Source organism: Podarcis pityusensis, assembly GCF_964106645.2.
Source record: "Podarcis pityusensis genome assembly, chromosome: 1".
Classification (NCBI taxonomy): Eukaryota; Metazoa; Chordata; class Lepidosauria; order Squamata; family Lacertidae; genus Podarcis; species Podarcis pityusensis.
Genome location: NC_138028.1, coordinates 84,421,220 through 84,446,531, shown reverse-complemented (window position 1 = coordinate 84,446,531; position 25,312 = coordinate 84,421,220). Strand labels below are relative to the sequence as shown.

The 25,312-nt window shown below is 43.0% G+C and overlaps 2 protein-coding genes and 1 long non-coding RNA gene across 9 annotated transcripts; 1 reads left to right on the top strand and 2 right to left on the bottom strand.

The window, feature by feature from the left end:
- The first annotated feature begins 3,184 nt into the window (after positions 1 to 3,184).
- On the top strand, positions 3,185 to 24,232 carry LOC308462984. 2 transcript variants are annotated; one of them, XR_013979429.1, is made up of 4 exons: positions 3,185 to 3,542; positions 8,376 to 8,546; positions 18,367 to 18,537; positions 23,941 to 24,232. It is a non-coding gene; the product is annotated as an uncharacterized lncRNA (long non-coding RNA). The 2 variants fall into 2 exon arrangements; XR_013979430.1 differs by lacking the exon at positions 23,941 to 24,232 and adding an exon at positions 19,668 to 19,805.
- LOC308462942 (glycine N-acyltransferase-like protein 3) lies at positions 6,061 to 13,729 on the bottom strand. Of its 6 annotated transcripts, none has more exons than XM_080981008.1 (6): positions 13,682 to 13,729; positions 9,834 to 9,969; positions 8,898 to 9,005; positions 8,393 to 8,519; positions 7,753 to 7,873; positions 6,061 to 7,048 (listed from the first exon to the last, which is right to left on the bottom strand). In XM_080981008.1, exons 2-6 carry the CDS (start codon positions 9,909 to 9,911, stop codon positions 6,640 to 6,642), a joined length of 843 nt encoding a protein of 280 aa, XP_080837134.1. In that variant the 5' UTR covers positions 9,912 to 9,969; positions 13,682 to 13,729; the 3' UTR covers positions 6,061 to 6,639. The 6 variants fall into 6 exon arrangements, with proteins under 6 accessions (XP_080837134.1, XP_080837135.1, XP_080837138.1 ...); XM_080981009.1 differs by having other exon boundaries at positions 8,955 to 9,005; XM_080981012.1 differs by lacking the exon at positions 8,898 to 9,005.
- Positions 15,913 to 19,798, bottom strand: LOC308462977 (glycine N-acyltransferase-like protein 3). Its single transcript, XM_080981084.1, has 5 exons — positions 19,700 to 19,798; positions 18,750 to 18,857; positions 18,384 to 18,510; positions 16,989 to 17,109; positions 15,913 to 16,349 (listed from the first exon to the last, which is right to left on the bottom strand). The coding sequence occupies exons 1-5, from the start codon at positions 19,775 to 19,777 to the stop codon at positions 15,941 to 15,943; spliced, it is 843 nt and encodes a 280-aa protein (XP_080837210.1). The 5' UTR covers positions 19,778 to 19,798; the 3' UTR covers positions 15,913 to 15,940.
- Positions 24,233 to 25,312: the final 1,080 nt, after the last annotated feature.

Below are 25,312 nucleotides of genomic sequence, written 5' to 3'. Positions count from 1 at the left end.
TGATTGCCACAGTCTAACTTGGCAAATAATGGATGGCCCAACCATTTATCATATCATGGGAGGCAAATCAAGGATACCACCACCACTTGCAATTGTGGGTATCTAAGCACCATCATTTATTTTATTAATAAATATGGAATTGAAAACAGTTCACTTATGGTTATCACAGGCCCCTCTTTATCCTACACTGTGGAACGGAGATTACAAACTAACACTATATGCTCTAGTTCCACAAAACACCTTTATTGCTTTGTTTGGGGGGGGACACAGGCTTTCTATCATTCTTTTCTTCTTTCCAGAAATATTTTTTCTCAATCATATTTTGAAATGGAAGGCATCATTGAACCTGTTGCAGAACATAAGGAAAACCTTTCCCCATAATAACTTTCCTATAAAATGCAATTAATGTCTGCTCATAGATCTCTAGGATGCATATGGTAAAACACCTCAAGTTGGGTTTTTTTGTTGGTGAAGATTTGACACACCTTCCTGAAAACAAGGAAGGGTTTGAATGTTTATTTTTTTCTGCTTTCCCAATACATACTGAGGGAGCCTAGCCCCCTTCTTGATTTTTTTTTGGGGGGGGGAGGAGATCCCTCAGCCCCCCCTTTAGATGGCACCCCTGGCAGGTGAAAAAGCTTAACTTCATATGGTTGTTTTAAAAAATGGAACAATACCCCTTCATTTGCTGATCATTCTGCTGAGACAAGAGCAGATCAAGCTGGATTTTCCTTCCTGGTATAACCAATATGCAGCGTGGACAAAAGCAGAGATAGTGAGGAAAAGAGAGGACCCAAATAATTACCGCCCAGTCAGTCTGACATCAATACCAGGGAAGATTCTGGAGCAGATCATTAAGCAAACAGTCTGTGATCACCTAGAAAGGAATGCTGTGATCACCAATAGTCAGCATGGATTTCTGAAAAATAAGTCATGTCAGACTAACCTGATCTCGTTTTTTGACAGAATTACAAGCCTGGTAGATGAAGGGAACGCAGTGGATGTAGCCTACCTTGATTTCAGCAAGGCATTTGACAAGGTGCCCCATGATATTCTTGTAAAGAAGCTGGTAAAATGCGGTCTTGACTATGCTACCACTCAGTGGATTTGTAACTGGCTGACGGACCGAACCCAAAGGGTGCTCATCAATGGTTCCTCTTCATCCTGGAGAAGAGTGACTAGTGGGGTGCCACAGGGTTCTGTCTTGGGCCCGGTCTTATTCAACATCTTTATCAACGACTTGGATGATGGACTCAAGGGCATCCTGATCAAATTTGCAGATGACACCAAACTGGGAGGGGTGGCTAACACCCCAGAGGACAGGATCACACTTCAAAACGACCTTGACAGATTAGAGAACTGGGCCAAAACAAACAAGATGAATTTTAACAGGGAGAAATGTAAAGTATTGCACTTGGGCAAAAAAAATGAGAGGCACAAATACAAGATGGGGGACACCTGGCTTGAGAGCAGTACATGTGAAAAGGATCTAGGAGTCTTGGTTGACCACAAACTTGACATGAGCCAACAGTGTGACATGGCAGCTAAAAAAGCCAATGCAATTCTGGGCTGCATCAATAGGAGTATAGCATCTAGATCAAGGGAAGTAATAGTGCCACTGTATTCTGCTCTGGTCAGACCTCACCTGGAGTACTGTGTCCAGTTCTGGGCACCACAGTTCAAGAAGGACACTGACAAACTGGAACGTGTCCAGAGGAGGGCAACCAAAATGGTCAAAGGCCTGGAAACGATGCCTTATGAGGAACGGCTAAGGGAGCTGGGCATGTTTAGCCTGGAGAAGAGGAGGTTAAGGGGAGATATGATAGCCATGTTCAAATATATAAAAGGATGTCACATAGAGGAGGGAGAAAGGTTGTTTTCTGCTGCTCCAGAGAAGCGGACACGGAGCAATGGATCCAAACTACAAGAAAGAAGATTCCACCTAAACATTAGGAAGAACTTCCTGACAGTAAGAGCTGTTCGACAGTGGAATTTGCTGCCAAGGAGTGTGGTGGAGTCTCCTTCTTTGGAGGTCTTTAAGCAGAGGCTTGACAACCATATGTCAGGAGTGCTCTGATGGTGTTTCCTGCTTGGCAGGGGGTTGGACTCGATGGCCCTTGTGGTCTCTTCCAACTCTATGATTCTATGATTCTATGATTCTAGGAAGCAGCCAGGTGACTGTTTTTCCATGTAGGGAACATTATTATACACAAAAGTCTTGTATTTGATTGATTGATTGATTGATTGATAGATTTCATTTAAATCCCATCTTCCAATGAGGAGCACAAGGTGGCAAACATGGCTCTCCTTCTCCCCTTTTTATCCTCACAACCACACAGTGAGGTAGATCAGGCTGAGAGACAGTGACTGACCATGGGTCAGACAGCAACTTTCATGACAGAGTGGGGATTTGAATCCTGGTCATCTCCCAGGTCCTCATCCTGCACTCTGGTAGCAACTGCTACAACATACGGGAGAATTATGTTCAGTTGCCCTGAGTTAGAGCCTCAGACTCCGTTTGCAGCCTTTTATCCTTGACTTCAATAAAGTTAAAACCAACTATATAAAAGAGATTTTTTATCATAATCTTAAATCTGGGAAATTAAGCTTCCAGGAGAAAGGCTGTGCACACATTACGCATTTTAAGCATCTCCCCCCTCCAAAAGAATCCTGGGAAATGTAGTTTTTTAAAGGGTGCTCAGAATAGTAGCTTCATGAGGGGTAAGGATAGAGGAAGCAAATGCTTGTTCGACTTTTTTTTTTTTTGAATAATATTTATTAAAGTTTCAAAAGAAGAAAAATCACATTAATAAAATAAAAAATGGAAAATTAACAATAAAAAGGAAAAATACAAAGTAAAAAAAAAAACAGTTAAAAACAATTCCACCTTTTCATCACTTCTTTTACATTTACTTGTTTCCCGGACCTCCTCATACCTCCCTCTTTTGTATTCCAATTCAATTTGTTAATCCAACAATTCCTTTCCCTCCTTTTTAATCCTAATCTTTAATCTTGATATATTATAATTAAATTTTTGCATATTAAAAACCAATTTTCCATATTCTTTTGTACCTATACAGCTAGAAACCACTTAACTTCAATTCAACATCATTCTAACATTCATTAATTTTGCAATATTTCTGTAAATAGTCTTTAAATTTCTTCTAATCTTCTTCCACCGACTCTTCTCCCTGGTCACCGATTCTGCCAGTCATTTCCGCCAATTCCATATAGTCGCAAATGCTTGTTCGACTTAAGTACTCTGTTAACCTTTTCTTTTTTTGCAGGAGCAGAGACCCTTCCCTCTTCAGGCCCCACATTATAAATTTGTCTTGCCAACTACTTGCTGTAATCTGACTCTAGTTTTAATGAAAATGGAGAGTGGATATGTAATTTCACTGAATCACCCTTGCAATCCTTTTCCCTTGCCAGAAATTCCAGTTTCCCCCCTAAGTAGGGGGCTGAGAACTGTGCGGATTCTGAAAACCATTCAAGGCCTCAGTCGCAGGTCACATGCTCTCTCCACAGAGACCTTCCCTCAGGTGAGTGACAAGAGCCGGAGAATATGGACTTAGTTAAATTATTTTAGATAGCTGCATAATCTTAAAATCCTATAGGAAGTCCCCCTCATTACTAAACTCTTCCCACCAATTTTACTGCAGAATGCAATCCTAAAAGAAATAAATTACATAAAATGTAGAGTGAAGGAGTACATTCAGGCCTACAGGGAGGTGATGGCCCAAGTGTTTGGGTCTGAGCGGCCTCCCTTCTGCTTTGCCCCACTTCACACAGGTCTTTCCTGAGCAGGCCCTGGGAAGGTAGGGGAGAGGATGTCCCAACATCTCTCTTGGGCTGCTGCTGATTCTGTCACAGGCCGACGGTGCGCATCTGTGCTCCCTTCCTTTCATTGCAAAGCACTATCATGCCTTTACTTTTTGAATTCTGATCTGATACTCAGTTTACTAAGTGCTAAGGTAAAGGACCCCTGGACAGTTAAGTCCAGTCAAAGGTGACTATGGGGTTGCGATGCTCATCTCGCTTCAGGCCAAGGGAGCCGGCGTTTGTCCACAGACAGCTTTCCAGGCCAGCATGACTAAACCGCTGCTAGGAAGCTGGAAATAGACATAGGCCCTCACTCCTTCGCTTCAGCCACCAGTGCAGCCATGACTGGTCTTGCATGTGTAAACATCCGTGGAAGGTGGTCTCTTAGAGCAAATGGGGCAAAAGACAAGCAACCTCAGCCAGTGCCCACGTGCCTGTCTCCTTACTTGCAACCTGCCTGGGGGGTGGGGGGGTGCTGGCTGTCAGCTCCCTCATCTGAAGATCACTTCCTCCCCATATGTTTAAAGCCCTCTTCCAACATTTTAACAGTCTTTTTTTTTTTTTTAATGATATTTATTAAAATTTCACAAGAAAAGGATCACATTAATAAGAAAATTAACAATAAAAAGAAAAATACACAATACAAAATACAAAAAGGAAAAAGAAAAAACAGTTAAAAACAATTCCATCTTTTCATCACTTCTTTTACGTTTACTTGTTTCCCAGACCTCCTCATACCTCCCTCTTTTGTATTCCAATTCAGTTTGTTAGTCCAGCAATTCCTTTCCCTCCTTTTTAATCCTGATCTTTAATCTTAATATATATTATATAACATTAAATTTTTACCTATTAAAAACGAATTTTTCCAATTCTTTTAACCATTACTGCTAGAAACCGCTTAACTTCAATCCGTCATCATTCTAACATTCATTAATTTTACAGTATCTCTGTAGATAGTCTTTAAATTTCTTCCAATCTTCTTCCACCGACTCTTCTCCCTGGTCTCGGATTCTGCCAGTCATTTCCGCCAATTCCATATAGTCCATCATTTTCATCTGCCATTCCTCCAGTGTGGGTAGATCTTGTGTCTTCCAATACTTTGCAATAAGTATTCTTGCTGCTGTTGTTGCATACATAAAGAAAGTTCTATCCTTCTTTAACACCGATTGGTGGACTATGCCAACATTTTAACAGTCTTGGAGAGTGTGGGGAAATTGCAGTTTGTTAAGGATGCTGGAAACCGCAGCTCTGAGAGTAAGGTCAGGACCCTCAAGAAACTACATTTCCCAGGATTCTTTGGGGGAAGCCATGACTGTTAAAGGGATATAAGAGTGTTTTAAATGTATGGTGTGGCTGTGAGCTTTGCAAAATTCAATGAGGAGGAGGATTGGAACAAAGCTAGAATGAGTTGGCTGTGCCTGAAATCGGCTCTAGGCCCACCTACCATTGGGCTCCTTGTTTTCCACCTTGCCGATCCCAATGGGTTCCAGGCATCACTGACAAATGTGAATCCTTGGGGTCAGGAAGAAATGAACCTTCACAGTCTCATCTACTCCATGGCTGTGAATGGTCCACCTTTTGATATTTGACACATAAGATGAAATTGTACTGTACCACAAAGTACTTTGTCATTGTTATCTTTTTCCTCTTCCTCCTCTTGGAAAGGTTTTTCCAATCATCTGGGGAACAAGGCTTCAACTTTGGGATGAATAACACAACATGTCACAGAAAAGTGATTTTATTACATCCTTAGGCTCCTGCTTTGGTCATTGACCATTTAGGATCTGAGGTACAGTACAATTTCATCTTATGTGTGGGTTTGGTTCCAAGCGTTCTGCTTATATACAAAAATGTGTATACAGAAACCTTGGAAAGACCCCTGTGGGTGCATCCCAGGGCTTCCAGAGCTGGCTCATAGAGAGAGCCTTTCTTCCCAAGTAAGGCAGAGAGTATACGTTACCTACATTTAGGTAAGTTGCAGGATTTCAACGAGTGGCCTTCAGTCACGTATGGTTGATATCATGCAAGTTAAATGATTCAGAAGGTTGTTGGTCTGACGCAGTAGAAATATATAAAAAAATTAAAAAATTGTCCAGTAGCACCTTAGGTAAAGGTAAAGGGACCCCGTGACCGACTCTGGGATTGCGGCGCTGGGGTTCTGGGTCATGTGGCCAGCATGACTAGGTTGCTTCTGGCGAACCAGAGCAGCGCATGGAAACGCCGTTTACCTTCCTGCCGGAGCTGTACCTATTTGTCTACTTGCACTTTGACGTGCTTTCGAACTGCTAGGTTGGCAGGAGCAGGGACCGAGCAACGGGAGCTCACCCCGTCGCGGGGATTCGAACCGCCGACCTTCTGATCAGCAAGTCCTAGGCTCTGTGGTTTAACCCACAGCACCACCTGCATCCCTTAGTAGCACCTTAGAGACCAACTAAATTTGTACTTGGTATGAGCTTTCGTGTGCACGCACACTTATTCAGATACCAAGAACAAACTTAGTTGGTCTCTAAGGTGCTACTGGACAATTTTTCATATATATTTTATTTTATTTTTTAATATTTCAAGTTAAATAAGCGTAAGGTGTGATCTTCCTGTATAATGTACGTGAACTGAAACATCAAAAGTCAAATGTATAAGGGAGGGCCAGGAAAATTCAGGAAAATACAATAAGGCAAAAGGAAGAGAGAAACACACTGTGGAATGCAAAGATGAAGAGCGGTCAAAATTGAATAGTGGATAGGTCTCTCTCATTCAGAGGACTGGTGAGTGGAAGGACTGGGCAGGATCCTGGAAAACGACTGTTGCTCTCTCCACTTCTCACTGAGAAGCTGGAGAATGGATGCAGTAATGACACAGTTCAGATAATCTTTGGAAGCCCAGGGAGTCCATCAGTTTGTGCTGGGGGGTATTATCTAGGGCAACATGGCCATATACAGGGAAGCCAGCTGCATGGACACGCATGCCATGTTCCCTCTGCACCATAGATGAATAGCCCCTTTGGCGGTGGGATGGAAGGGTATAGCTATGTGCAGCTGCGCCCCAAGATTCCGTGATGATCCAGCTGATAGGATGACCATTGGAGTCCAGGATGCAGGTACTGGGGAAACATCGCACCATGTTGGCCAAATATTTCCGGCTGTGTTCACTGCCCCCATAGTGCCAGGTTTCATCCAGCAGGTCAATGTGGGAGCTATTTAAGGAGGAAAAAGTGAAGCCTGGATCTAGCCTAGGAGAGCAGAAAGATGAGCAATGAGGAGGGAGCTGAACATGAATGCAGAAATTATCTTCTTGGCTCATCCTCAAAGTCTCCCTAGTCCAGCACTCCAGACAGATGCCCTGGCAAAACCACCAGCAAGCTGGCATGAAAATGATACTGATTCCTTGTTGTTTGCCCTAACATCCAGCAGTTTGGACTAATGACCAACTGATACCTGTTAGAAGCAACCAACAATGCATCCCCCTAACTGATTGTGTGTGTGTGTAAATGGCATATATCAGGAACTGTTTGATTAGTTGTGTTCCCCTCCCTTCAATCTCACCCCAGCAGAGCATGCCTCATCTAAGATGGTGCCTGTCACAGAAAGAACTGCTCATTCTGCTCTTGGGATGCCTTTTGTAAACTAGACCCCTGATGCAAATCGCCTTTTGTGTGGCATTCCTCCTTCCTTTCTAGAGTGGGCAACGCTACCCCTTTGGAGTGCCGCCTTTGGTGCTTTGCTATCCCAACTACAAGAAGGAGTGAATGCCAGGTTTGTCCATAGGCAGAATCATAGAATTGTAGAGTTGGAAGGGACGCTGAAATGCAGGAATTTCAACTAAAGTATCCATGGCAGACTGCCATCCAACTTTGACTATGGAGATTCTCCTATTGGAAGCACACAGGTTAGCCAGTGCCTCAACCAGGAAGTAGGGAGCACAATGGACACTCACCGGGGCTGAGGCTGTTTATCTGGCTTGGCGTTCAGGTAGATGAAGTAGGGAATTGCAGTCAACTGGACTTTCTTGACAACAACAGCATCTTTAGAGACCTCATGTATCCCATCATGGTTCCCTGTACAAAGCAGTAAAAAGTCAGAAAGAGAATGGTGTTGCTGGGTGACGCAACACATATATTGTTAGGTACACATATATTGAACTGCTATCACTCAGATGGTCATCCAAGGTATGTTGCTCTCTTTCTGCCCTTGGACAGTGAAAAGTTCTATTGTCCTTGTGGTGCTGTGGAGAAAATACGTGTGCAGTCTGTAGGGAAGAGCAAATCTGTCACTTTTAATTTCTCTCAATTTCTCAGTTCAGTTCTCTACATTTCATTTTAAAAAAAACAATCCTCATGAGACTGGAGTGGACTGTAGGAGGCGAGATAGCTTCTCAGATACCCAGATCCAGAAAAACCTGGAATCTAATTCATGTGTCCGCCTGCCACCCCATGTATTGTTTTGTATTTATTTTGCTCATGTTTCTCCATTACATTCACTTTTGTCACTTCCATTTCCTCATCAAATTTAGATTAAGTAACTAAACTGAGTCTCCTTATCTCATAACTCCTTCCTTAGAAAGAACAACTTGTTACCACAGAGAGAAAAGGCTTGGTCCCAGTTGATGGCATCTGTGTCAAGCAACAGTCTCCGGTATGCATCAAGATCCCGATAAAATGCTGCATATATATTGTTAAAGGAATCTGAACTGTCAGAAACAGTCTAAAAGAGAGACAAACAGTTTAACAGGTAAAGCTTTTCCAGATGTTGAGATGAAATGATGAAGTTTCACCTGCTCCCTTTGGCAGCTGTTAATGCCAAGGGTGCGCTCCTAGACCAAAGCCAACATCCCCTTTCAGTTTGAGCCTGGCTTAGAGGAGGCCCCAGCACAGAACACGCAGCAATTCCTGCTGACATCCCACCAAGCACCTCCCACAAAATCAGAGGATCACAGAGCTGGAAGGGACCACAAGGGTCATCTAGTTCAACCCCCTGCAATGCAGGAATCTCTTTGCCCAACCTGGGACTCCAAACCATGACCCTGACATTAAGAGGCTCATGCTCTACCCATTGAGCTACCCTTTGCAAAAAGGCTATTACCCCTCTCTGTGGACGAGTCAGTACCGCCTTGAAATCTGGCCAAGAATCCACAATCACCTCATGGCCCACTGGATTCCCACGGTTTATGTTCATGACTTCACCATAGACCTGTCAAAAGTCAAAGGATGTCAGAGTTGGTGCTGCAGTTGAAGGAGGCAGCCTGGGAGAAATGTGTGGGATCTGGGGAGGCCATCTGTGGTGTGGTGTGTTGGGCTTGTATCTGCTGCGTGCCTTGAGTGGGGTGTCCTGAGTGATGAACAGGGATAGAAGAATCAGTTGATTTTCTGTTTCTCTCAGTTAATCATTTTTCTCGTCTTAAGCTCAGTCCTCCACATTTCTACATCAGTTTGCATTTAAAAAAAGAAAAAGAAAGTTCATTGACATTTTTGTGTTAATTTCGCTTAATATGCATGATTATTACTAATTCACACATTTTTAGAAAGCAATTTCCGCAATACAATGTCATTTTACTTACATGTGCATTTTTAACGCACAGTTTACCCTCTCAGTCTTGTGAATGTTACTTGGCTGGAGAACTTCATAAGAGAAATGTAGATTTCAAAGGGCAGCTGAGTTTTGTCATGCATTGTTTCAGAATGTGCAAATTAGGTAAGTTCACCTATAAATGCAAACTGAATCACATTTCTCCCTCTTCCCTAGTGAGGACTTAGTACCTATCACCCAATGAACTAATTGTAGGAATTCACATGGACATTTCACATACTATATACACATTTCACACCAACTGTACCCTCAGTATGGAGCTGCAGCCAATATTAGCTCTCTGTGGAGTATATCTGTATGGTACCCTATTCAAGCACCTATTTATTGGATTTAAAAAAACTTCTCAGATTCTGAATTTGGATCTTTGGGAAGATGCAAGAATTTGGTACCATATTCCTAGCTAATAACCCAGAATACATGGCTCAAGATCACCTGAAGTGTCTGAGGGAGGCTTTTCTTCAGCAGTCCTTCCAGGAACCGCAACTTGGAAGGACAGGATAGGATCAACATAGCTTGGGAGGCAGAGGTTGAAGCAGGTACCAGCAGAAACAGTGTGAGTTGTAAGCACCTGAGAGAGAAAGAGAGAGACTAGTTCTCTGTACCTCAGTGTAATCCCCAAACTGAGATGCCTTCTTTTTCACTGAAATTCATCTTTGGTGAATAAGCTGGAGGAGTGGAAATTGTGGATAGCAACGGAGAAAACTGTGAGTGAATGCTGTCTTCTGCTGCTTACAGAAACTTGGCTGACACCAATTATTCCTGACTCAGCCATAGAGCTAACAGGCTATACAGTGTTCCGCCATGATAGAACAGAGGACTCTGGTAAAAGAAGGGGGGGAGGTTTGTGTGCATACGTGAATAACAGCTGGTGCACAAACCACGTTGTGATAGCTAGCTATTGCTCTCCAACTGTGGAATTTATGACGCTTAAATGCAGACCTATATATATCCCCCGAGAATTTACAGCAGTACTGATAACTATAGTATACATTGCACCGGATGCGAACATCAATGAGGCAATGGGTCTTCTGCATGATGCCATTAGCAGGCAACAAGGCAAGTACCCCGAGGCTGCATTTCTTGTATGCGGGGATTTCAACCAGGCAGATTTGAAAGTGGTCCTACCTAAATTCTATCAACACATAAAGTGTGCAACCAGGGGAGAAAAGACTCTGGACAGGCTGTATACAAATGTCAAACAGGCCTATATGGCCGAACCATTGGCACATCTAGGCCAATCTGATCATGTGTCCCTGCTCCTGACTCCTGAATATATTCCATTGAGGAAACGGATTCCAGCTATAAAGAGGGATATTACAATATGGCCAGCTGAAGCATCCCAACAACTACAAGATTGTTTTCATGACACCGATTGGGAGGTATTCGCCCAACAGGATGTAGAGACTCATACTGAGCAAGTGTTGGACTATATTAGGTTCTGCACTGACAATGTAACACGGAGGCGCCGGATAAAGATCTACCCAACAGGAAGCCCTGGATGACAAGGGAGGTCCGGGGGTTGCTAAAGGCAAGAAATACTGCTTTCAGAAGTGGAAATAAGTCGCTGTACAGCTTAGCTAGAGCTGATCTAAAGAGAGGTATCCGTGTAGCAAAGGAGGCGTATAGACAGCGGCTGGAGAATCATCTACAAAGTAACAACACCAGGCAGGTGTGGCAAGGTGTACAAGAATTAACAGGGTATAAATCTAAGGACTCCCTGGCAGACGAGGGAGGGGCATCCCTCACAGAGGATTTGAATGCCTTTTTTGCCCGTTTTGAAGTAACATCTGCAGCAACACCTGCTGAGGCTTTACCAACACCACCACCACTCCCTGTGAAGGCTTTGCCATCATCACCACCATTACCATCATCAGTACAAAGGAATGCAGTAGTCTCTGTGGAAAAAGAAGAGATGAGGAAGGTGTTGAAGGGAATCAACCCAAGGAAGGCCACAGGGCCAGATGGGGTAGCTGGAAGGGTATTGAGAGACTGTGCAGATCAACTAGCAGGAGTTTTCACTGGGATTTTAAATCAATCCCTGGCCCAGGCTATTGTTCCATCCTGCCTAAAGTCCTCTATTATCGTTCCAATAGCAAAAAAATCTAACCCGGAAGATCTGAATGATTTTCGTCCAGTAGCACTCACACCTATAATCATGAAGTGCTTTGAAAAGCTGGTACGAAATTATGTCATTGCCTGCCTACCAGAGGGACTGGACACATTCCAATTTGCTTATAAAACGAAAAGATCGACAGAGGACGCTGTGGCGATTGCCCTCCATGCCGTCCTTGCACATTTGGAGCAGCGGTGGGGTTATGCCAGACTGCTTTTTTAAGATTTCAGCTCGGCATTTAATACCATTCTACCACAACGTCTGATGTCTAAACTGGAAGATCTGGGGCTTCCGTTATCACTTTGTGGGTGGATATTGGACTTTTTGTCAGACCGCCCCCAGAGGGTTCGGTTGGGCCCCTATACCTCTAATATGCTCAAGACTAACATAGGAACACCACAGGGATGCGTACTCAGTCCGCTCCTTTATATTCTCTACACGTACGATTGTGTCGCTACTCACCCTAGTAATAGGGTTGTCAAATTTGCAGATGACACAACCGTGATTGGGCTCATCTCTGAAAGGGAGGGTGAAACGGATTATAGAGATGAGGTGGAGCGGCTGACAGAGTGGTGCAGAGCTAACAACTTGCTCATAAATACAAGGAAGACAAAGGAGCTTGTGGTGGACTTCAGGAGACAGAAGAGCAACGTCCAGCCACTTTTGATTGATGGGGTCTGTGTGGAGAGGGTAACAACGTTCAGATTTTTGGGTATTGAATTACAAGAGGATCTGTCCTGGAGTGTCAACACAAGGGGGCTTGTGAAGAAGGCGCAGCAGAGACTGTACTTTTTGAGACTACTAAGGAAAAACCATCTTCCGCAGAAACTGCTGCTTGCCTTCTATCACTGTGCCATTGAGAGCGTGCTCACTTATGGCTTATGTGTGTGGTACGGAAGCTGTACTACCCAGGACAGGATGGGGTTGTGCAGGGTTGTTAAGGCAGCAGAGAGCATTGTTGGCTGCCCACTCTCCACCTTAGAGCAGATTTATGCCACAAGGTGCCATAGGAAGGCACTGGACATAGTAAAAGACCCATCGCATCCTGGTCACTGTCTCTTCGAGCTCTTGCCGTTGGGACGGAGATACAGGACGATGAAGACAAGAACTAGCCGTCTTAAGAACAGCTTCTTCTCCAGAGCGATCTCGGCCCTGAATGGGAAGCCCGGACTTTGAAAGTCATCTAATCTCCCTTGCTGTATTATACTGTATTGATTAATTAGTGTTTTTATGGAGCAGTCAAGTAATTTCGTTGTCCCCGAAGGGTGCAATGACAATAAAGATATTATTATTATTATTATATTATTATTATTATATAAATGATGGACTTACTTAACCAACAATGGTGCAACAACTGAGTTTCTAAATGTAACAGGAATCCCTTCCTCAATAAATAGAGAATAAAACATTCTCTTATGAGCAACTGGTGTTCTACCACACTGCCATTTGCTCGCCTGTAGTCCTCCGTGTCTTCTTGTTGAGTGGTACAGTGTTACGGAAAAATCTAGGTGTGAGGATGCTCATTGGGCAGAGCCTGCGGGTCCCTGCAGAATTAAGGGAGGAGTCCAGCCACCAACCAGAGCAAATAGCTGCAGACCAAAGTTTATTGCGCAACAGGTTCAAAGAGGAATTTTGAACCCCGAGGATGGGGTGACAAGGACTTTTAAAAGTTTCTATCTTATCCCAGCATACAGTTCATTAAGCATCATCACTACATCATTGCTACATCAGAAAAGGGGAGGGTTATACATGTTTAACATAGGAGGAATGTGTTGGGGCAACAGGCGGATACAGGATATGTATTGGGAAGTACATTCTAAGCACGTACTACAAAGGGACAATAGAACTTTGATTTGCATAGCCTGCCACCTGGGCAAGTCTGGAGGAGTGCCTTTGCCCAGCAATTGACGCCTATGAGTACCTTCCTGTGAGTACATGACCCCCGCTTGAGGAATTATGGCTGGGACCGAATGGTTTCCAAGTCCTTGGCCAATGAAGTAAATTGACAGTGGAATGAAGGAAACTGGCAAAGGATTGGATTTATATGATTTTTAAAGCTAGGTAACTTCCCTGAGCTGCCAAGTCTAAAGGATACATTTATGCATAACATTTGTAACATTTAACAACTTTAAAGATGTGCCCCATCCCCATAATTTCCGTAACTTACAGATTCTCTTAAGAGCCTCTGGTGTGCTGTCAAACTGCTCAGTCAGAGTCTCCTTCAGCAAGCTCTTTGTGTTGGCTGCTTTATTTCAACGAGGGGGGAGGGAATGTGTAAGTTTACCAGAATGAATGAATGAACTATTAACAGCCATCTCCCTGATGTTCAGTGGTGCATCTACACACATTAAGACCCTGGACTTAATGGACTTTAGGCCTTTCTCTTTAGATGGCCATGCGATTTCAGTTGTGAAGCATATAATTAACATTGCTCTTCTCCCTCTGACTGCCATTTCATCCTTTACAACTGCTGTGTCAGAGCATTATGAACACGCACAGTTCTGCATAATAAAAACACTTAAATCACAGTACCGTCCTGGCTACAGGAATAAACTTGAGCAGACATTGCTGTCATGTTTAGGAACGCTGCTTTATCAGAGTCCCCCATCACATGGGGTATCCTACTCATATTAAAGTGAATGCAGGAATAAGCCCATGTAACTGCTACCTATATGGGTAGGATTGCCTAAGCAAAAACTTTTTAAGCAGGTCCCAGAAAGAGAACCATTATGGTGCCTCCTTAATGTCAATAGACAGGGAGTTCCAGTCAATAAATTAAAACACCAATGAATGAATATGTCAGCATCCAAAGAGATGGCATTTAAAACCTCTTATTTTGGCATATTGGTGTTGTTTCATGACCAGCAACAAATAGAAAAAAACAGACAAGCCTGCTACCAGGACAGAAAACATTTTATTCATTGGATATATATATTGCCTTCTTGCCAAGTTACCGAAGGTGGTTTACAACTTTAAAATACTAAAACAATTTTTTTTTACATCAAATATATAGTCGATTCAGGCCTACTGAGTGGTGATGGCCCAAACTGGAGCCAAAAGCTTTGCAGGGTTTTGCAATGCCCCATAAACAGAGCAATGGGCACTCAAACTCAGGGGCCACCCAAAAACCAAACATCGTCTGATTCGCTCTAAACAGGGGCCAAACTTTGAGAAAAATTTGGCAGCAGTGTTTTGCAGAGAAAACACTTCATTTTGCAGCACCCCACAAACGGAGCAATAGACACTCAAAATGGGGGTCATGGGTATTCACCCCAAAACCCAACGTCGTCTGATTCAGTCCAAACCCAGCACCAAAGTTTTTAATCAACAGGAATTGAGGTAGCATTTAAATGGAAAATAGAGTAACAGGGAATGGTTCTTGAAAGGGTGTGATAATCTCCCTCTCTCCCATTCAGAGGACTGGTAAGTGAAAGGATTGAACAGAAGAGTGACTAGTGGGGTGCCACAGGGTTATGTCTTGGGCCCGGTCTTATTCAAGATCTTTATCAACGACTTGGATGATGGACTCAAGGGCATCCTGATCAAATTTGCAGATGACACCAAACTGGGAGGGGTGGCTAACACCCCAGAGGACAGGATCACACTTCAAAACGACCTTGACAGATTAGAGAACTGGGCAAAAACAAACAAGATGATTTTTAAAAAGGAGAAATGTAAAGTATTGCACTTGGGCAAAAAAAATGAGAGGCACAAATACAAGATGGGTGACACCTGGCTTGAGAGCAGTACATGTGAAAAGGATCTAGGAGTCTTGGTTGACCACAAACTTGACATGAGCCAATGCAATTCTGGGCTGCATCAATAGGAGTATAGCATCTAGATCAAGGGAAGTAATAGTGCCACTGTATTCTGCTCTGGTCAGACCTCACCTGGAGTACTGTGTCCAGTTCTGGGAACCACAGTTCAAGAAGGACACTGACAAACTGGAACGTGTCCAGAGGAGGGCAACCAAAATGGTCAAAGGCCTGGAAACGATGCCTTATGAGGAACGGCTAAGGGAGCTGGGCATGTTTAGCCTGGAGAAGAGGAGGTTAAAAGGTGATATGATAGCCATGTTCAAATATATAAAAGGATGTCACATAGAGGAGGGAGAAAGGTTGTTTTCTGCTGCTCCAGAGAAGCGGACATGGAGCAATGGATCCAAACTACAAGAAAGAAGATTCCACCTAAACATTAGGAAGAACTTCCTGACAGTAAGAGCTGTTTGACAGTGGAATATGCTGCCAAGGAGTGTGGTGGAGTCTCCTTCTTTGGAGGTCTTTAAGCAGAGGCTTGACAACCATATGTCAGGAGTGCTCTGATGGTGTTTCCTGCTTGGCAGGGGGTTGGACTCGATGGCCCTTGTGGTCTCTTCCAACTCTATGATTCTATGATCCTGGAAAACGACTGTTGCACTCTCCTCCTCTCACTGAGAAGCTGGAGAATGGATGCAGTAATGACACAGTTCAGATAATCTCTGGAAGCCAAGGGAGACCAGCAGTTTCTGCTGGGGGGTATTATCTAGGGCAACAAGGCCATATACAGGGAAGCCAGCTGCATGGACACGCCTGGCCTGTGCCCTCTGCACCATAGATGAGTAGCCCCTCCGGCGGTGGGATGGAAGGGTGTAGCCGTGTCTCAGTGTACCCAGAGATTCCATGATGATCCAGCTGATAGGATGACCATTGGAGTCCAGGATGCAGGTACTGGGGAAGCATTGCACCATGTTGGCCAGATATCTCCAGCTGTGTTCACTGCCCCCAAAGTGCCACGTTTCATTCAGCAGGTCAATGTGGGAGCTATTTAAGGAGGAAAAAGTGAAGCCTGGATCTAGTCTAGGAGAGCAAAGAGATGAGAAATGAGGAGAGAGCTGAACATAAGAATGCAGAATTATCTTCCTGGCTCATCCTCAAAGTCTCCTTAGTTCAACAGTCTTAACAAAACCACCAGCAAGCTGGCATGAAAATGATACCGATTCCCTGTTGTTTGCCCTAACACCCAGTAGTTTAAACTAATGACCAATTAGTTGTTTAGTTTCATAGATAAAAAAGAACCCCATTAAAAGTGATTGAAAATGCATCCTATCAAACACTATTATGTGGAAAAATAACAGATGGTGGGCACCAGTTTGGAAGTGATTCACACACACCCTTCAGCAGAGCATGCCTCTTCTAAGATGGTTCCTGTTACATGAAGAACTGCTCGCTCTGCTCTTGGGATTCCTTTTCTAAACTTGACCCCTGATGTAAACCTACTTTTGTGTGGTATTCTTCTTCCCTTCCTTGAGTAGGCAGTGCCACCCCCTTTGGTGCTGCCTTTGGTGGCTTGCTGTCCCAGCTACATGAAGGCAAACTAAGGAGTAAACGCCAGGATTGTCCATACGCATTTTGACTATGGAGATTCTCCTACTGAAGAACCACAGGTTAGCCAGTGCCTCAACCAGGAAAGAAGTAGGGAGCACAATGGACACTCACCGGGGCTCAGGCTGTTTATCTGGGTTGAGGTTCAGGTAGGTAAAGTAGGGGGTTGCAGTCAACTGGATTTCCTTGGCAGCAATAGCCTCTTTAGAGACCTCATATATCCCATCATGGTTCCCTATACAAAGCGGTATATGTCACCAAGAGAGTGGTATTGTCAGGTAGGACAAGAAATTTTTAGCTGCACATATACTGAACTGCCATCACTCAGGTCATCCAAGGTTCATTGCTCCCTTTCTGCCCTTGGACAATGAAAAGTCCCATTGTCCTTGGAGGCTATGGAAGGAATACATGTGCAGCTGGTAAGGAAGGGTGAATCTAGTTTTGATTTCCCTCAGTTTCTTATTTTTTCAACCTTGTTCAATTCTCCACATTTGATGAAAATTCATCCACATTTTAAGGGCAAATTTCTTCTCTCACATACACACAGATTGTTTTCACTAATATATGCATCTTAATGCACACTTTAGTATTGCATCGCATTACTTGGCTGGAGAACTGCATCACAAAATACCCTATCACTTACTCGTAAGTACAGTATTGCTAAAACCCATTACAGTGGTACCTCGGGTTAAGTACTTAATTCATTCCGGATGTCCGTTCTTAACCTGAAACTGTTCTTAACCTGAAGCACCACTTTAGCTAATGGGGCCTCCTGCTGCCGCCGCGCCACCAGAGTACGATTTCTGTTCTCATCCTGAAGCAAAGTTCTTAACCCGAGGTACTATTTCTGGGTTAGTGGAGTCTGTAACCTGAAGCATATGTAACCTGAAGCGTATGTAACCCAAGGTACCACTGTATTGTTGTCTCTCTTTACTGTAGATATTTATTGACTGGTTTTCTTTTAAAATGTATTCTCAACTCTTTGAGGAGCTTCCTCCACAAAGTCTCCAATAAAAAACCAACTGCACTTGAATATTTAGCTATAAAAATGCAAAATACTGGACAAATAAAGGTGTAGAGAAACAGTATACTAAACATTATAGAGGTTATCAACACAGCATTAAGAAATAAAAATCAACCAGAATTTGAAAGAGCACAAATAGAATGGACTCATTCAGGAATGCTTGGGAGAAAACAAAAGTTTCAGTAACCATCAAAAACATATCAATGTTGGGGCTTGCTTTGCTTTTAAGATGAGTAAACTTCAGAAAATTCTGGTACCACTATACTAGAAAGCCCATGCTCCCATCACAGCATGCTTTACCACCAGACCTGTGTAGGGCTTTATACACCACTAGTAAAACCTGGAATGTAGCTCATATGTTACTTCCCCAATGTATTGTTTTGTATTACATTCACTTCAGTCACTTCCTCATCAAATTCATATTAAGTAACTAAACCGTGTCTCCTCATCTCGTAACTCTTCCCTTAGAAATAACAGCCTGCTACCGCAGAGAGCAAAGGTTTGGTCCCAGTTGATGGCATCTGTGTCTAGCAACAGTTTCCGGTACACATCAAGATCCCGATAAAATGCTGCATATATGTTGCTCAGGAAATCCGCATTGTCTGAAACAGCCTAAAAGAGAGACATACAATTGAACAGGTAAACATTTTCCTGATGTTGAGATGAAATGATGGATGAAGTTTCACCTGCTCCCTTTGGCAGATGATAATGCCGAAGGTGCGCTCCTAGACCAAGGCCAACATCCCCTTTCAGTTTGAGCCTGGCTTAGAGGAGGCCCCAGCACAGAACACGCAGTGTTTCCTGCTGACATCCCACAAAATGTATCTTGCAAAATCCCCAAGGGCTAGTACCTCTCTCTGTGGACGAGTCAGGACCGCCTTGAAATCTGGCCAAGAATCCACAATCACCTCATGGCCCACTGGGTTCCCGCGGTTTATGTTCATGACTGCACCATAGACCTGTCAAGAGTCACATGATGTCAGAGTTGGTGCTGCAGTTGAAGGAGACTGCCTGGGAGAAATGTTTGGGGTCGGAGAGAGAATTAGTGGTTTGTGTCAGGCTTGTATCTGCTGCATGCCTTGATTGGGGTGTCCTGAGTGAGCACTAGGGATAGGAAAATCTGTTGATTTTTCATTTCTCTCAGTTCCCCCCATTTTTCCCATCTTCAGTCCACCTCATTTCCACATTAGTGTGGATTAAATAAAAAGTCCTCATAAAAATTAATGGCACTTTTTGGTGTTAATTTCACCTAATATGCACGATTATAACTAATTTACATATTTTTAGAAAGCAATTTCTCCAATACAGTGCCTTTTTATGAATCCTTTACTATATGCATTTTGTGATTGTAACTTGGATGGAGACAATAGTGCCAGCAGTGGTTGCTACGCCACTGTGTGAAGAACAACATTGCAAGATTCAGAAAAATGTAGAATGTGTTTTGTCATGTATTGTTTCAGGAAGCGCAAATTAGGTCGTGCAAACTGAATTGAATTTCTCCCTCATCCCTAGTGAGGGCATTCCACCTCCCACCTGACAAACCAAGTGTAGGAATTGACAGGGCCATTTCACACATCACACACTCAGTTCACATCAGCTGTGCCCTCAACAAGGAGCTGCGGCCAATCTTATCTCTCTGTGCAGTGTATCTGTATAATACCCATATTTTCAAGCACCTGTTTATTGAATTAAACAAACTTATCAGACTCCAAATGTGGATCTTTCGGAAGATGCAAGATTTTGACAGGAATTTGGTCCCATATTCCTAGCTAATAATCCAGAATACATTGCTCAAGATCACCTGAAGTGTCTGAGGGAGGCTTTTCTTCAGCAGTCCCTCTAGGATCTGCAGCTTGGAAGAGCAGGATAGGATCAACATAGCGTGGGAGACTGATGCAGGTACCAGAAGAAACAGCACCTGAGAGAGAGAGAAAGAGAGAGACCACTTCTCTGTACCTCACTGTAATCCCCATTCTGTAAAGCTTCCTATGTGACTGAAATTACAGATTTTTTAAAGCTCTGGGCTAACACAACTGAGCTTCTAATTGTAACAGGAATCCCTTCCCCTCCTTCCCGCTCAACAGACAAAGAAAAAATATATTCTCTTTTGAGCCGCTGATGATCTGTTACACTGTCACCTGCTCACCTGTGGTCCTGTTGAAAGTTACAGATTCTCTTATTAACTTCTGGTGCGTTGTCACATTGTCAACTGCTCACTTATGGTCCTCCATGAACCAAAGCAGCAACACAAACCTACTCACTCAATGTCTTGCCCACCCAGCTAGATCTTTGGACTGCTTTGTTTCAAGGTTGGGGGAATGTGCAAATTTACTAGAATGAGTGAACCATTAACATACATCTTCCCAATATTCAGTGGTGCTTCTACGTATAGTTAGACTTTGGACTTAATGGACTAGACCCCTCTCTTTAGATGGCCATGTGATGTCTGTTGCGTAAAAGCACAATTAATATTTATCTCCCCCTTCCATTGCCATTTCACGTTTTCCAAATGCTGTGTTGGGGCAGGACATAACGAAGAGTTTTCTACCCCTGATTAAAAATAAAAATAAATTATGACCATATGTAGTTCCACATGGATGAAACCACTTAAATCACAGCACCGTCATAGCGACTGGAATAAAACTGAGCAGACACTCTGCATGTGATTAGGAACACTGCTTTATTAGGGTCCCCAATCACATGAGATGTCCTACTCATATTTAAGTGAATGCAAGAACAACCCAACACAGATCTTTCCTACTCAACACTGGGGAAGACATGGACTGATAGAGGAGCATGTGTGCGTGGCTGTTGGGGATGAAGTTTGCATGTGCACCCTTGGTCTCCCACCCCATCCACATATACATGCCTAACATTTTGCTGTTAATGGCTACTGATCATGGTGGCTCGGTGTGTACTACTCTAGTAGCAGAAGCAGTATGCTTCTGAACACCAGTTGCTGGGGAACAGGAGTGGGAAGAGTACTGGTACTCTGAACTCATGTCCTGCTTGTGGGCTTCTCATAAACATCTAGCTGGCCACTGTGAGAACTGGATACTGGACTAGATTTCTCTCTCTCTCTAATCCATTGGAACGTCTTTTCTGTTCTTAAAGCCAAGTGTAAGAGTCCCAGTGTCTTTTTTGTTGGAAAAGTGATGGAAGTGCTTAAGGAGAAGACTTGTGTGAGAAAATAAACAAGAGTAGTTTTTTCCTGTGGAGGAAGTTGGGTTGAGGGAATCCAGATTGGGAGGTTTTGGAAATAGGTACATTAATTTTAGGAGGGTGTTCATTTTTGAACATGGCTATTTTGTCTGAGAGGGTGAAGTTGGTATTGTTCCATTTCCTCAAGTCAATTTCCCTTCCTATAATGGATTTTTGTATATTATTTTCACTAATATCTTCATTTATTCAGAGTTATATGCACTTTTGTAAACATTGGTTGGAAAACTTCATTGCAAAAATTTGGAAAAGGGTAAATTTCAAAGGACAGCTGTGTTTCAGTTCATCTTTGGTTTTGGAAGTGCAAAATGCAGTCTGAATCAAATTTTCCCTCCATCCCTGATTCTGACCAACAGTGCTCAGTCAGTCCCCTATCTTTTTTTCTTTCCTTTTGGCGGAAGAAATGGTGACTGAATCAACCTTATTTTGCAACATGTAAAAAGGCCTGTTGCAAACTTCACCTGGAGGTGTTTCCCTATTAACTGACTATGGGCTCCAATTCACATCCAGAATTTAGTATGTGTGAATTCTTTCTTAGGTAACATTTGACAAAGCCTGTGAATTGGTTGAACCAGACACACCATTAATCTCCCCACAAGCTATATCAAAAGTTATTTCAGTCAAGGTTATTGTGGTGAACTAGATGAAGTCAAAGTTGCTGGAGCAAATTGAATAAAGCTGGCAGTTTGAACTGAGTTGAGGAAGAATACAATCTCCTGCCCCCAGACTGCCTGGAGAGAGAGAGATTTGGAATCCTTGGGTACTCAGTGTTCTGGATAAATAGAAATAGTATTTGTCACATAGGGTTATCCAGAAGCAAGTAGCTCTTCACCACTTGCCCATGACTGCATCTGTAGCTTGATTCTCAGGGAGAATTAATAGGATGTTTCAAATAAGAGCCTGAGAAGAAGCAGAGGCTTTAGCTGCCGGGTGCCACTATCAATGCCCCAACCCCACATGAATTCACACTTCCTCTGAGGTGACCTGGAAGCCCACCCAGCCTCTCTCTCTTTTTTCCACAACAACCCTGTGAGGTACATTAAATTAAGAGACAGTAACGTGTCCAATTCTACTTAGCAAATGATACAGTCAGTTCTCCTTTCTTTGGATGACTCTTGTACAAGTTAAAACCCAGTGCATTTACTGCAGCCATGACTGAAGAACAACTGAGCACTGGAGTCTTATCAATTAATATATATTTCATTAAATATTATATAATTTCATTTATTATATAACAAATTCTTATATTTCCTTATACTACTCTTCCTTTAGCAAGTTCTGGGATTCTTGGGGGAATCCCAGTGGTCTTACTTCCAGACACTGCTTTGATCCATCATTCCCATGCTCAGTTAGGTCCTTCTACAGCAATGAGAGAGAGAGAGAAAAGGTCCATGTAGAAGAAATGCAGATAAATTCAGTAACAGTTATTCCCATTTATCCTATCCCCCTGTTTCCTTTCTCTGTGTTCATTTTCTTCTTCCCTGCTTCCTTCCTTCTGGCCGAGAACGTGCTGGCCTTGAAAGCTGAGAGCCGTGGGACAGACTCGCCTCCAGATGGATCATTTGCTTAAGTTGACCGTAAAATTGTGTCTGCTCCAGTGCCGCCATAGTGGCGCTGGAGGGAGCCTAGCCCATTCCAGCTGTTTGGCACGGTGGGTGGAGAGGGCATGCAGGATGCCAAGTTAGGACTCCCTAGAGGGTAGGCATGGTTCAAATGCCTCCCTTTCAGTCTGTGGCATAAATATTGCCTCTGAGAAGAGCAACTGAAGAGGAGTCCCTGCTGCTTTGACATCATTGCCGTTTGGAGAATTCCTTCATTCATATAGTGTACGTTGTTCTGTGGTGGGAGGCAAGAACTCTGGACAGAGGCCAAGGTCTACCAGCTGGTCTCCACTTGCAGTTCCGGCCCCATTTTGTCTGCAGTCTGCTCAGGGCTTCTCCTAGAAACAGCTTCTGCAAGTTGGATGGAAGAATAAATGCTTGTTTAGAGCACCAAGGTGGTCTAGCCCCAGTTAACATGGTAGTTGCTTTGTGCCAATTTGCTTTGCAAAACCAACCAACCAGGATAAATAGTTCTTAAAGCCAGGCTTTATGTGGCATTCCATTCTGTTTATTTTTGAACTGTATGCGCCTTTAAAACTTGTTTGGTTTTGCAATGGCTATTGGTGATAAAGTAAATTGATTAACTGCATAGTCCAAGGGATGATTTACTACTGAACAGGGATGCCAGCAGGATTTTCTGGGGCCAGTATACTGTGTGGGGATTCAGCCCTCTGCTGCACATGCAAAAGAAGACACATATGTGAACATAATTTGCATATAGTGTATATCATATGCAGATTTGTACCCTTTTTTGCAGGTAGGTCTGAAACATATCAGGGATCACACACAGAAATAAGAGGTCTGAGGGACAAAATATCAATAGGGGAAGCTTTCCGTATAACTGTAGTTCCATACCAGTAAAAGTTTGCTCTGTTTAATATCCCTCTGCAACATCGCTGGTAAAGACATGAGAGAACTGCTCTCCTCCACAGCCAGCCCCAAACCATGCAAATAAATCAAGTTTCGTGAGTTGTAAACTAGTTATCTCACTGTAGGTCTTCATCTTCTGATTTTAGGATAGCAAAACTGCATTCAGCGCAAGCTCAACCTAGTATTGCGGATGGAGGGAGTCAAAAGCGATTTATGATTTAGGCAATTCTGTTCAGATGCTCATGACTGGTTAGCAAGATTTAAGTAGGGGGGAAAGCAAGCAGAGTATTAATTTGTTGTGGTTATTTATTAATAACTACACCAATTTTTTTTTCTTTTTTTGAGCAAACAGGATTTGAAATCCCTACTCAGCCATGAAGTTAATTTGGTGCCCATGAACCAGACACTGTCTCTTAGAATAACCCACCTCACGGGAGAAACATGTACCACTGTCAAGTGAGCTAGCTCAGGACTGAGTTAATACAACTGAAGTGGTCCTCTCTGCCTGCACCTAGGGAGTACATCATCCCCCTTGGTCCCAACTAGAGCTGGAGATGCAGCCTGTTATATAAACATGTGAAAATTGTGAGCTATCTGTGTCCTTTAGCTATTTCAGCAGCTAAATGTCTGCTTTGTTTACTATTGTTGTGGATATACTACAGAGAGGTCCAAGACCAGAGGGGGAAAGAGCCAAAGCCAAATGATGGGTGTTTCTTGACCTGACGTTGGACCAGTTTATTGAATCCCCCAAGGCAAAGGAAAGTAGTTATTATTTAAAGTTGATCCTTAGATGGCATCAAGAACACAGCTTTACTTCTCTTGTGCCTCCAACAAAACATATTTAGGTGGTGTATTTCACTCAGTCTATGTAGGAGAAGGTACCATTGATAGGTTGTATTGAATAAATTTCCCTTCAAATTAGCCCTAATTGGTGCTGATGGTATAGATTTGAACTATTCCTACTCAGTTTGCTGCATTGTAAGATCATATTTTATCAGCTCCCTTCCCCATTTTCTTTTATATGTTGGTTGTAATTCTCTTTTCAGTGCAGACAGAATTAGATATATTTTGTATTTTTTATTTCTGGTTGACTTGTAACAAATGGAGTTTTCAAATGGAGTTTCAAGGCATGGTGTTCTATGTTTTATTAATAATAGTTTGATTATGTGTCTTAGTTGAAAAAACCATAAACTAAACTGAGGACATTTTTTTGATTCACTGGAGTTAGTGCTTGATCATAAGAGATAATGTTGTGGGATAACCAGGCTCATATAACCAACAACACTTATGTCTAATTAATGCATGAAGGGGTTAATACCATAAACTATCCTACCAAACTTAGCTATGTCCACTTCCTCTCACCTTGGGAGGAACTATGTAATCAAGCCTTTGTTCTCTCCCAGGCTACTTGAGAAGCTCAGTGAGTGAAGAGGTTTGAACTGGTTGCTCCAGTTCAGACTGCATGGCTCTCACAAGCCACTCTTATGTTCCTATATCAGTAATTTTGGAACTTTCACCACTTTGCAACTAAGCCAAGTTTTATTGCCTGTGCAACTTTCTGAAGCACACAAATCTGACCTTTGAAGAGTTTGTAAGTAAACCATTCTCAACTTATCAAACGTGGTCTTTTTCTATGCTAGGGGAAGAGGGAAACTTTGGAAGGAACTTCGGTTTTAAAGGTCTAACTACCGTACCTATATTTCCATGCTTTACTCTGCTATGTG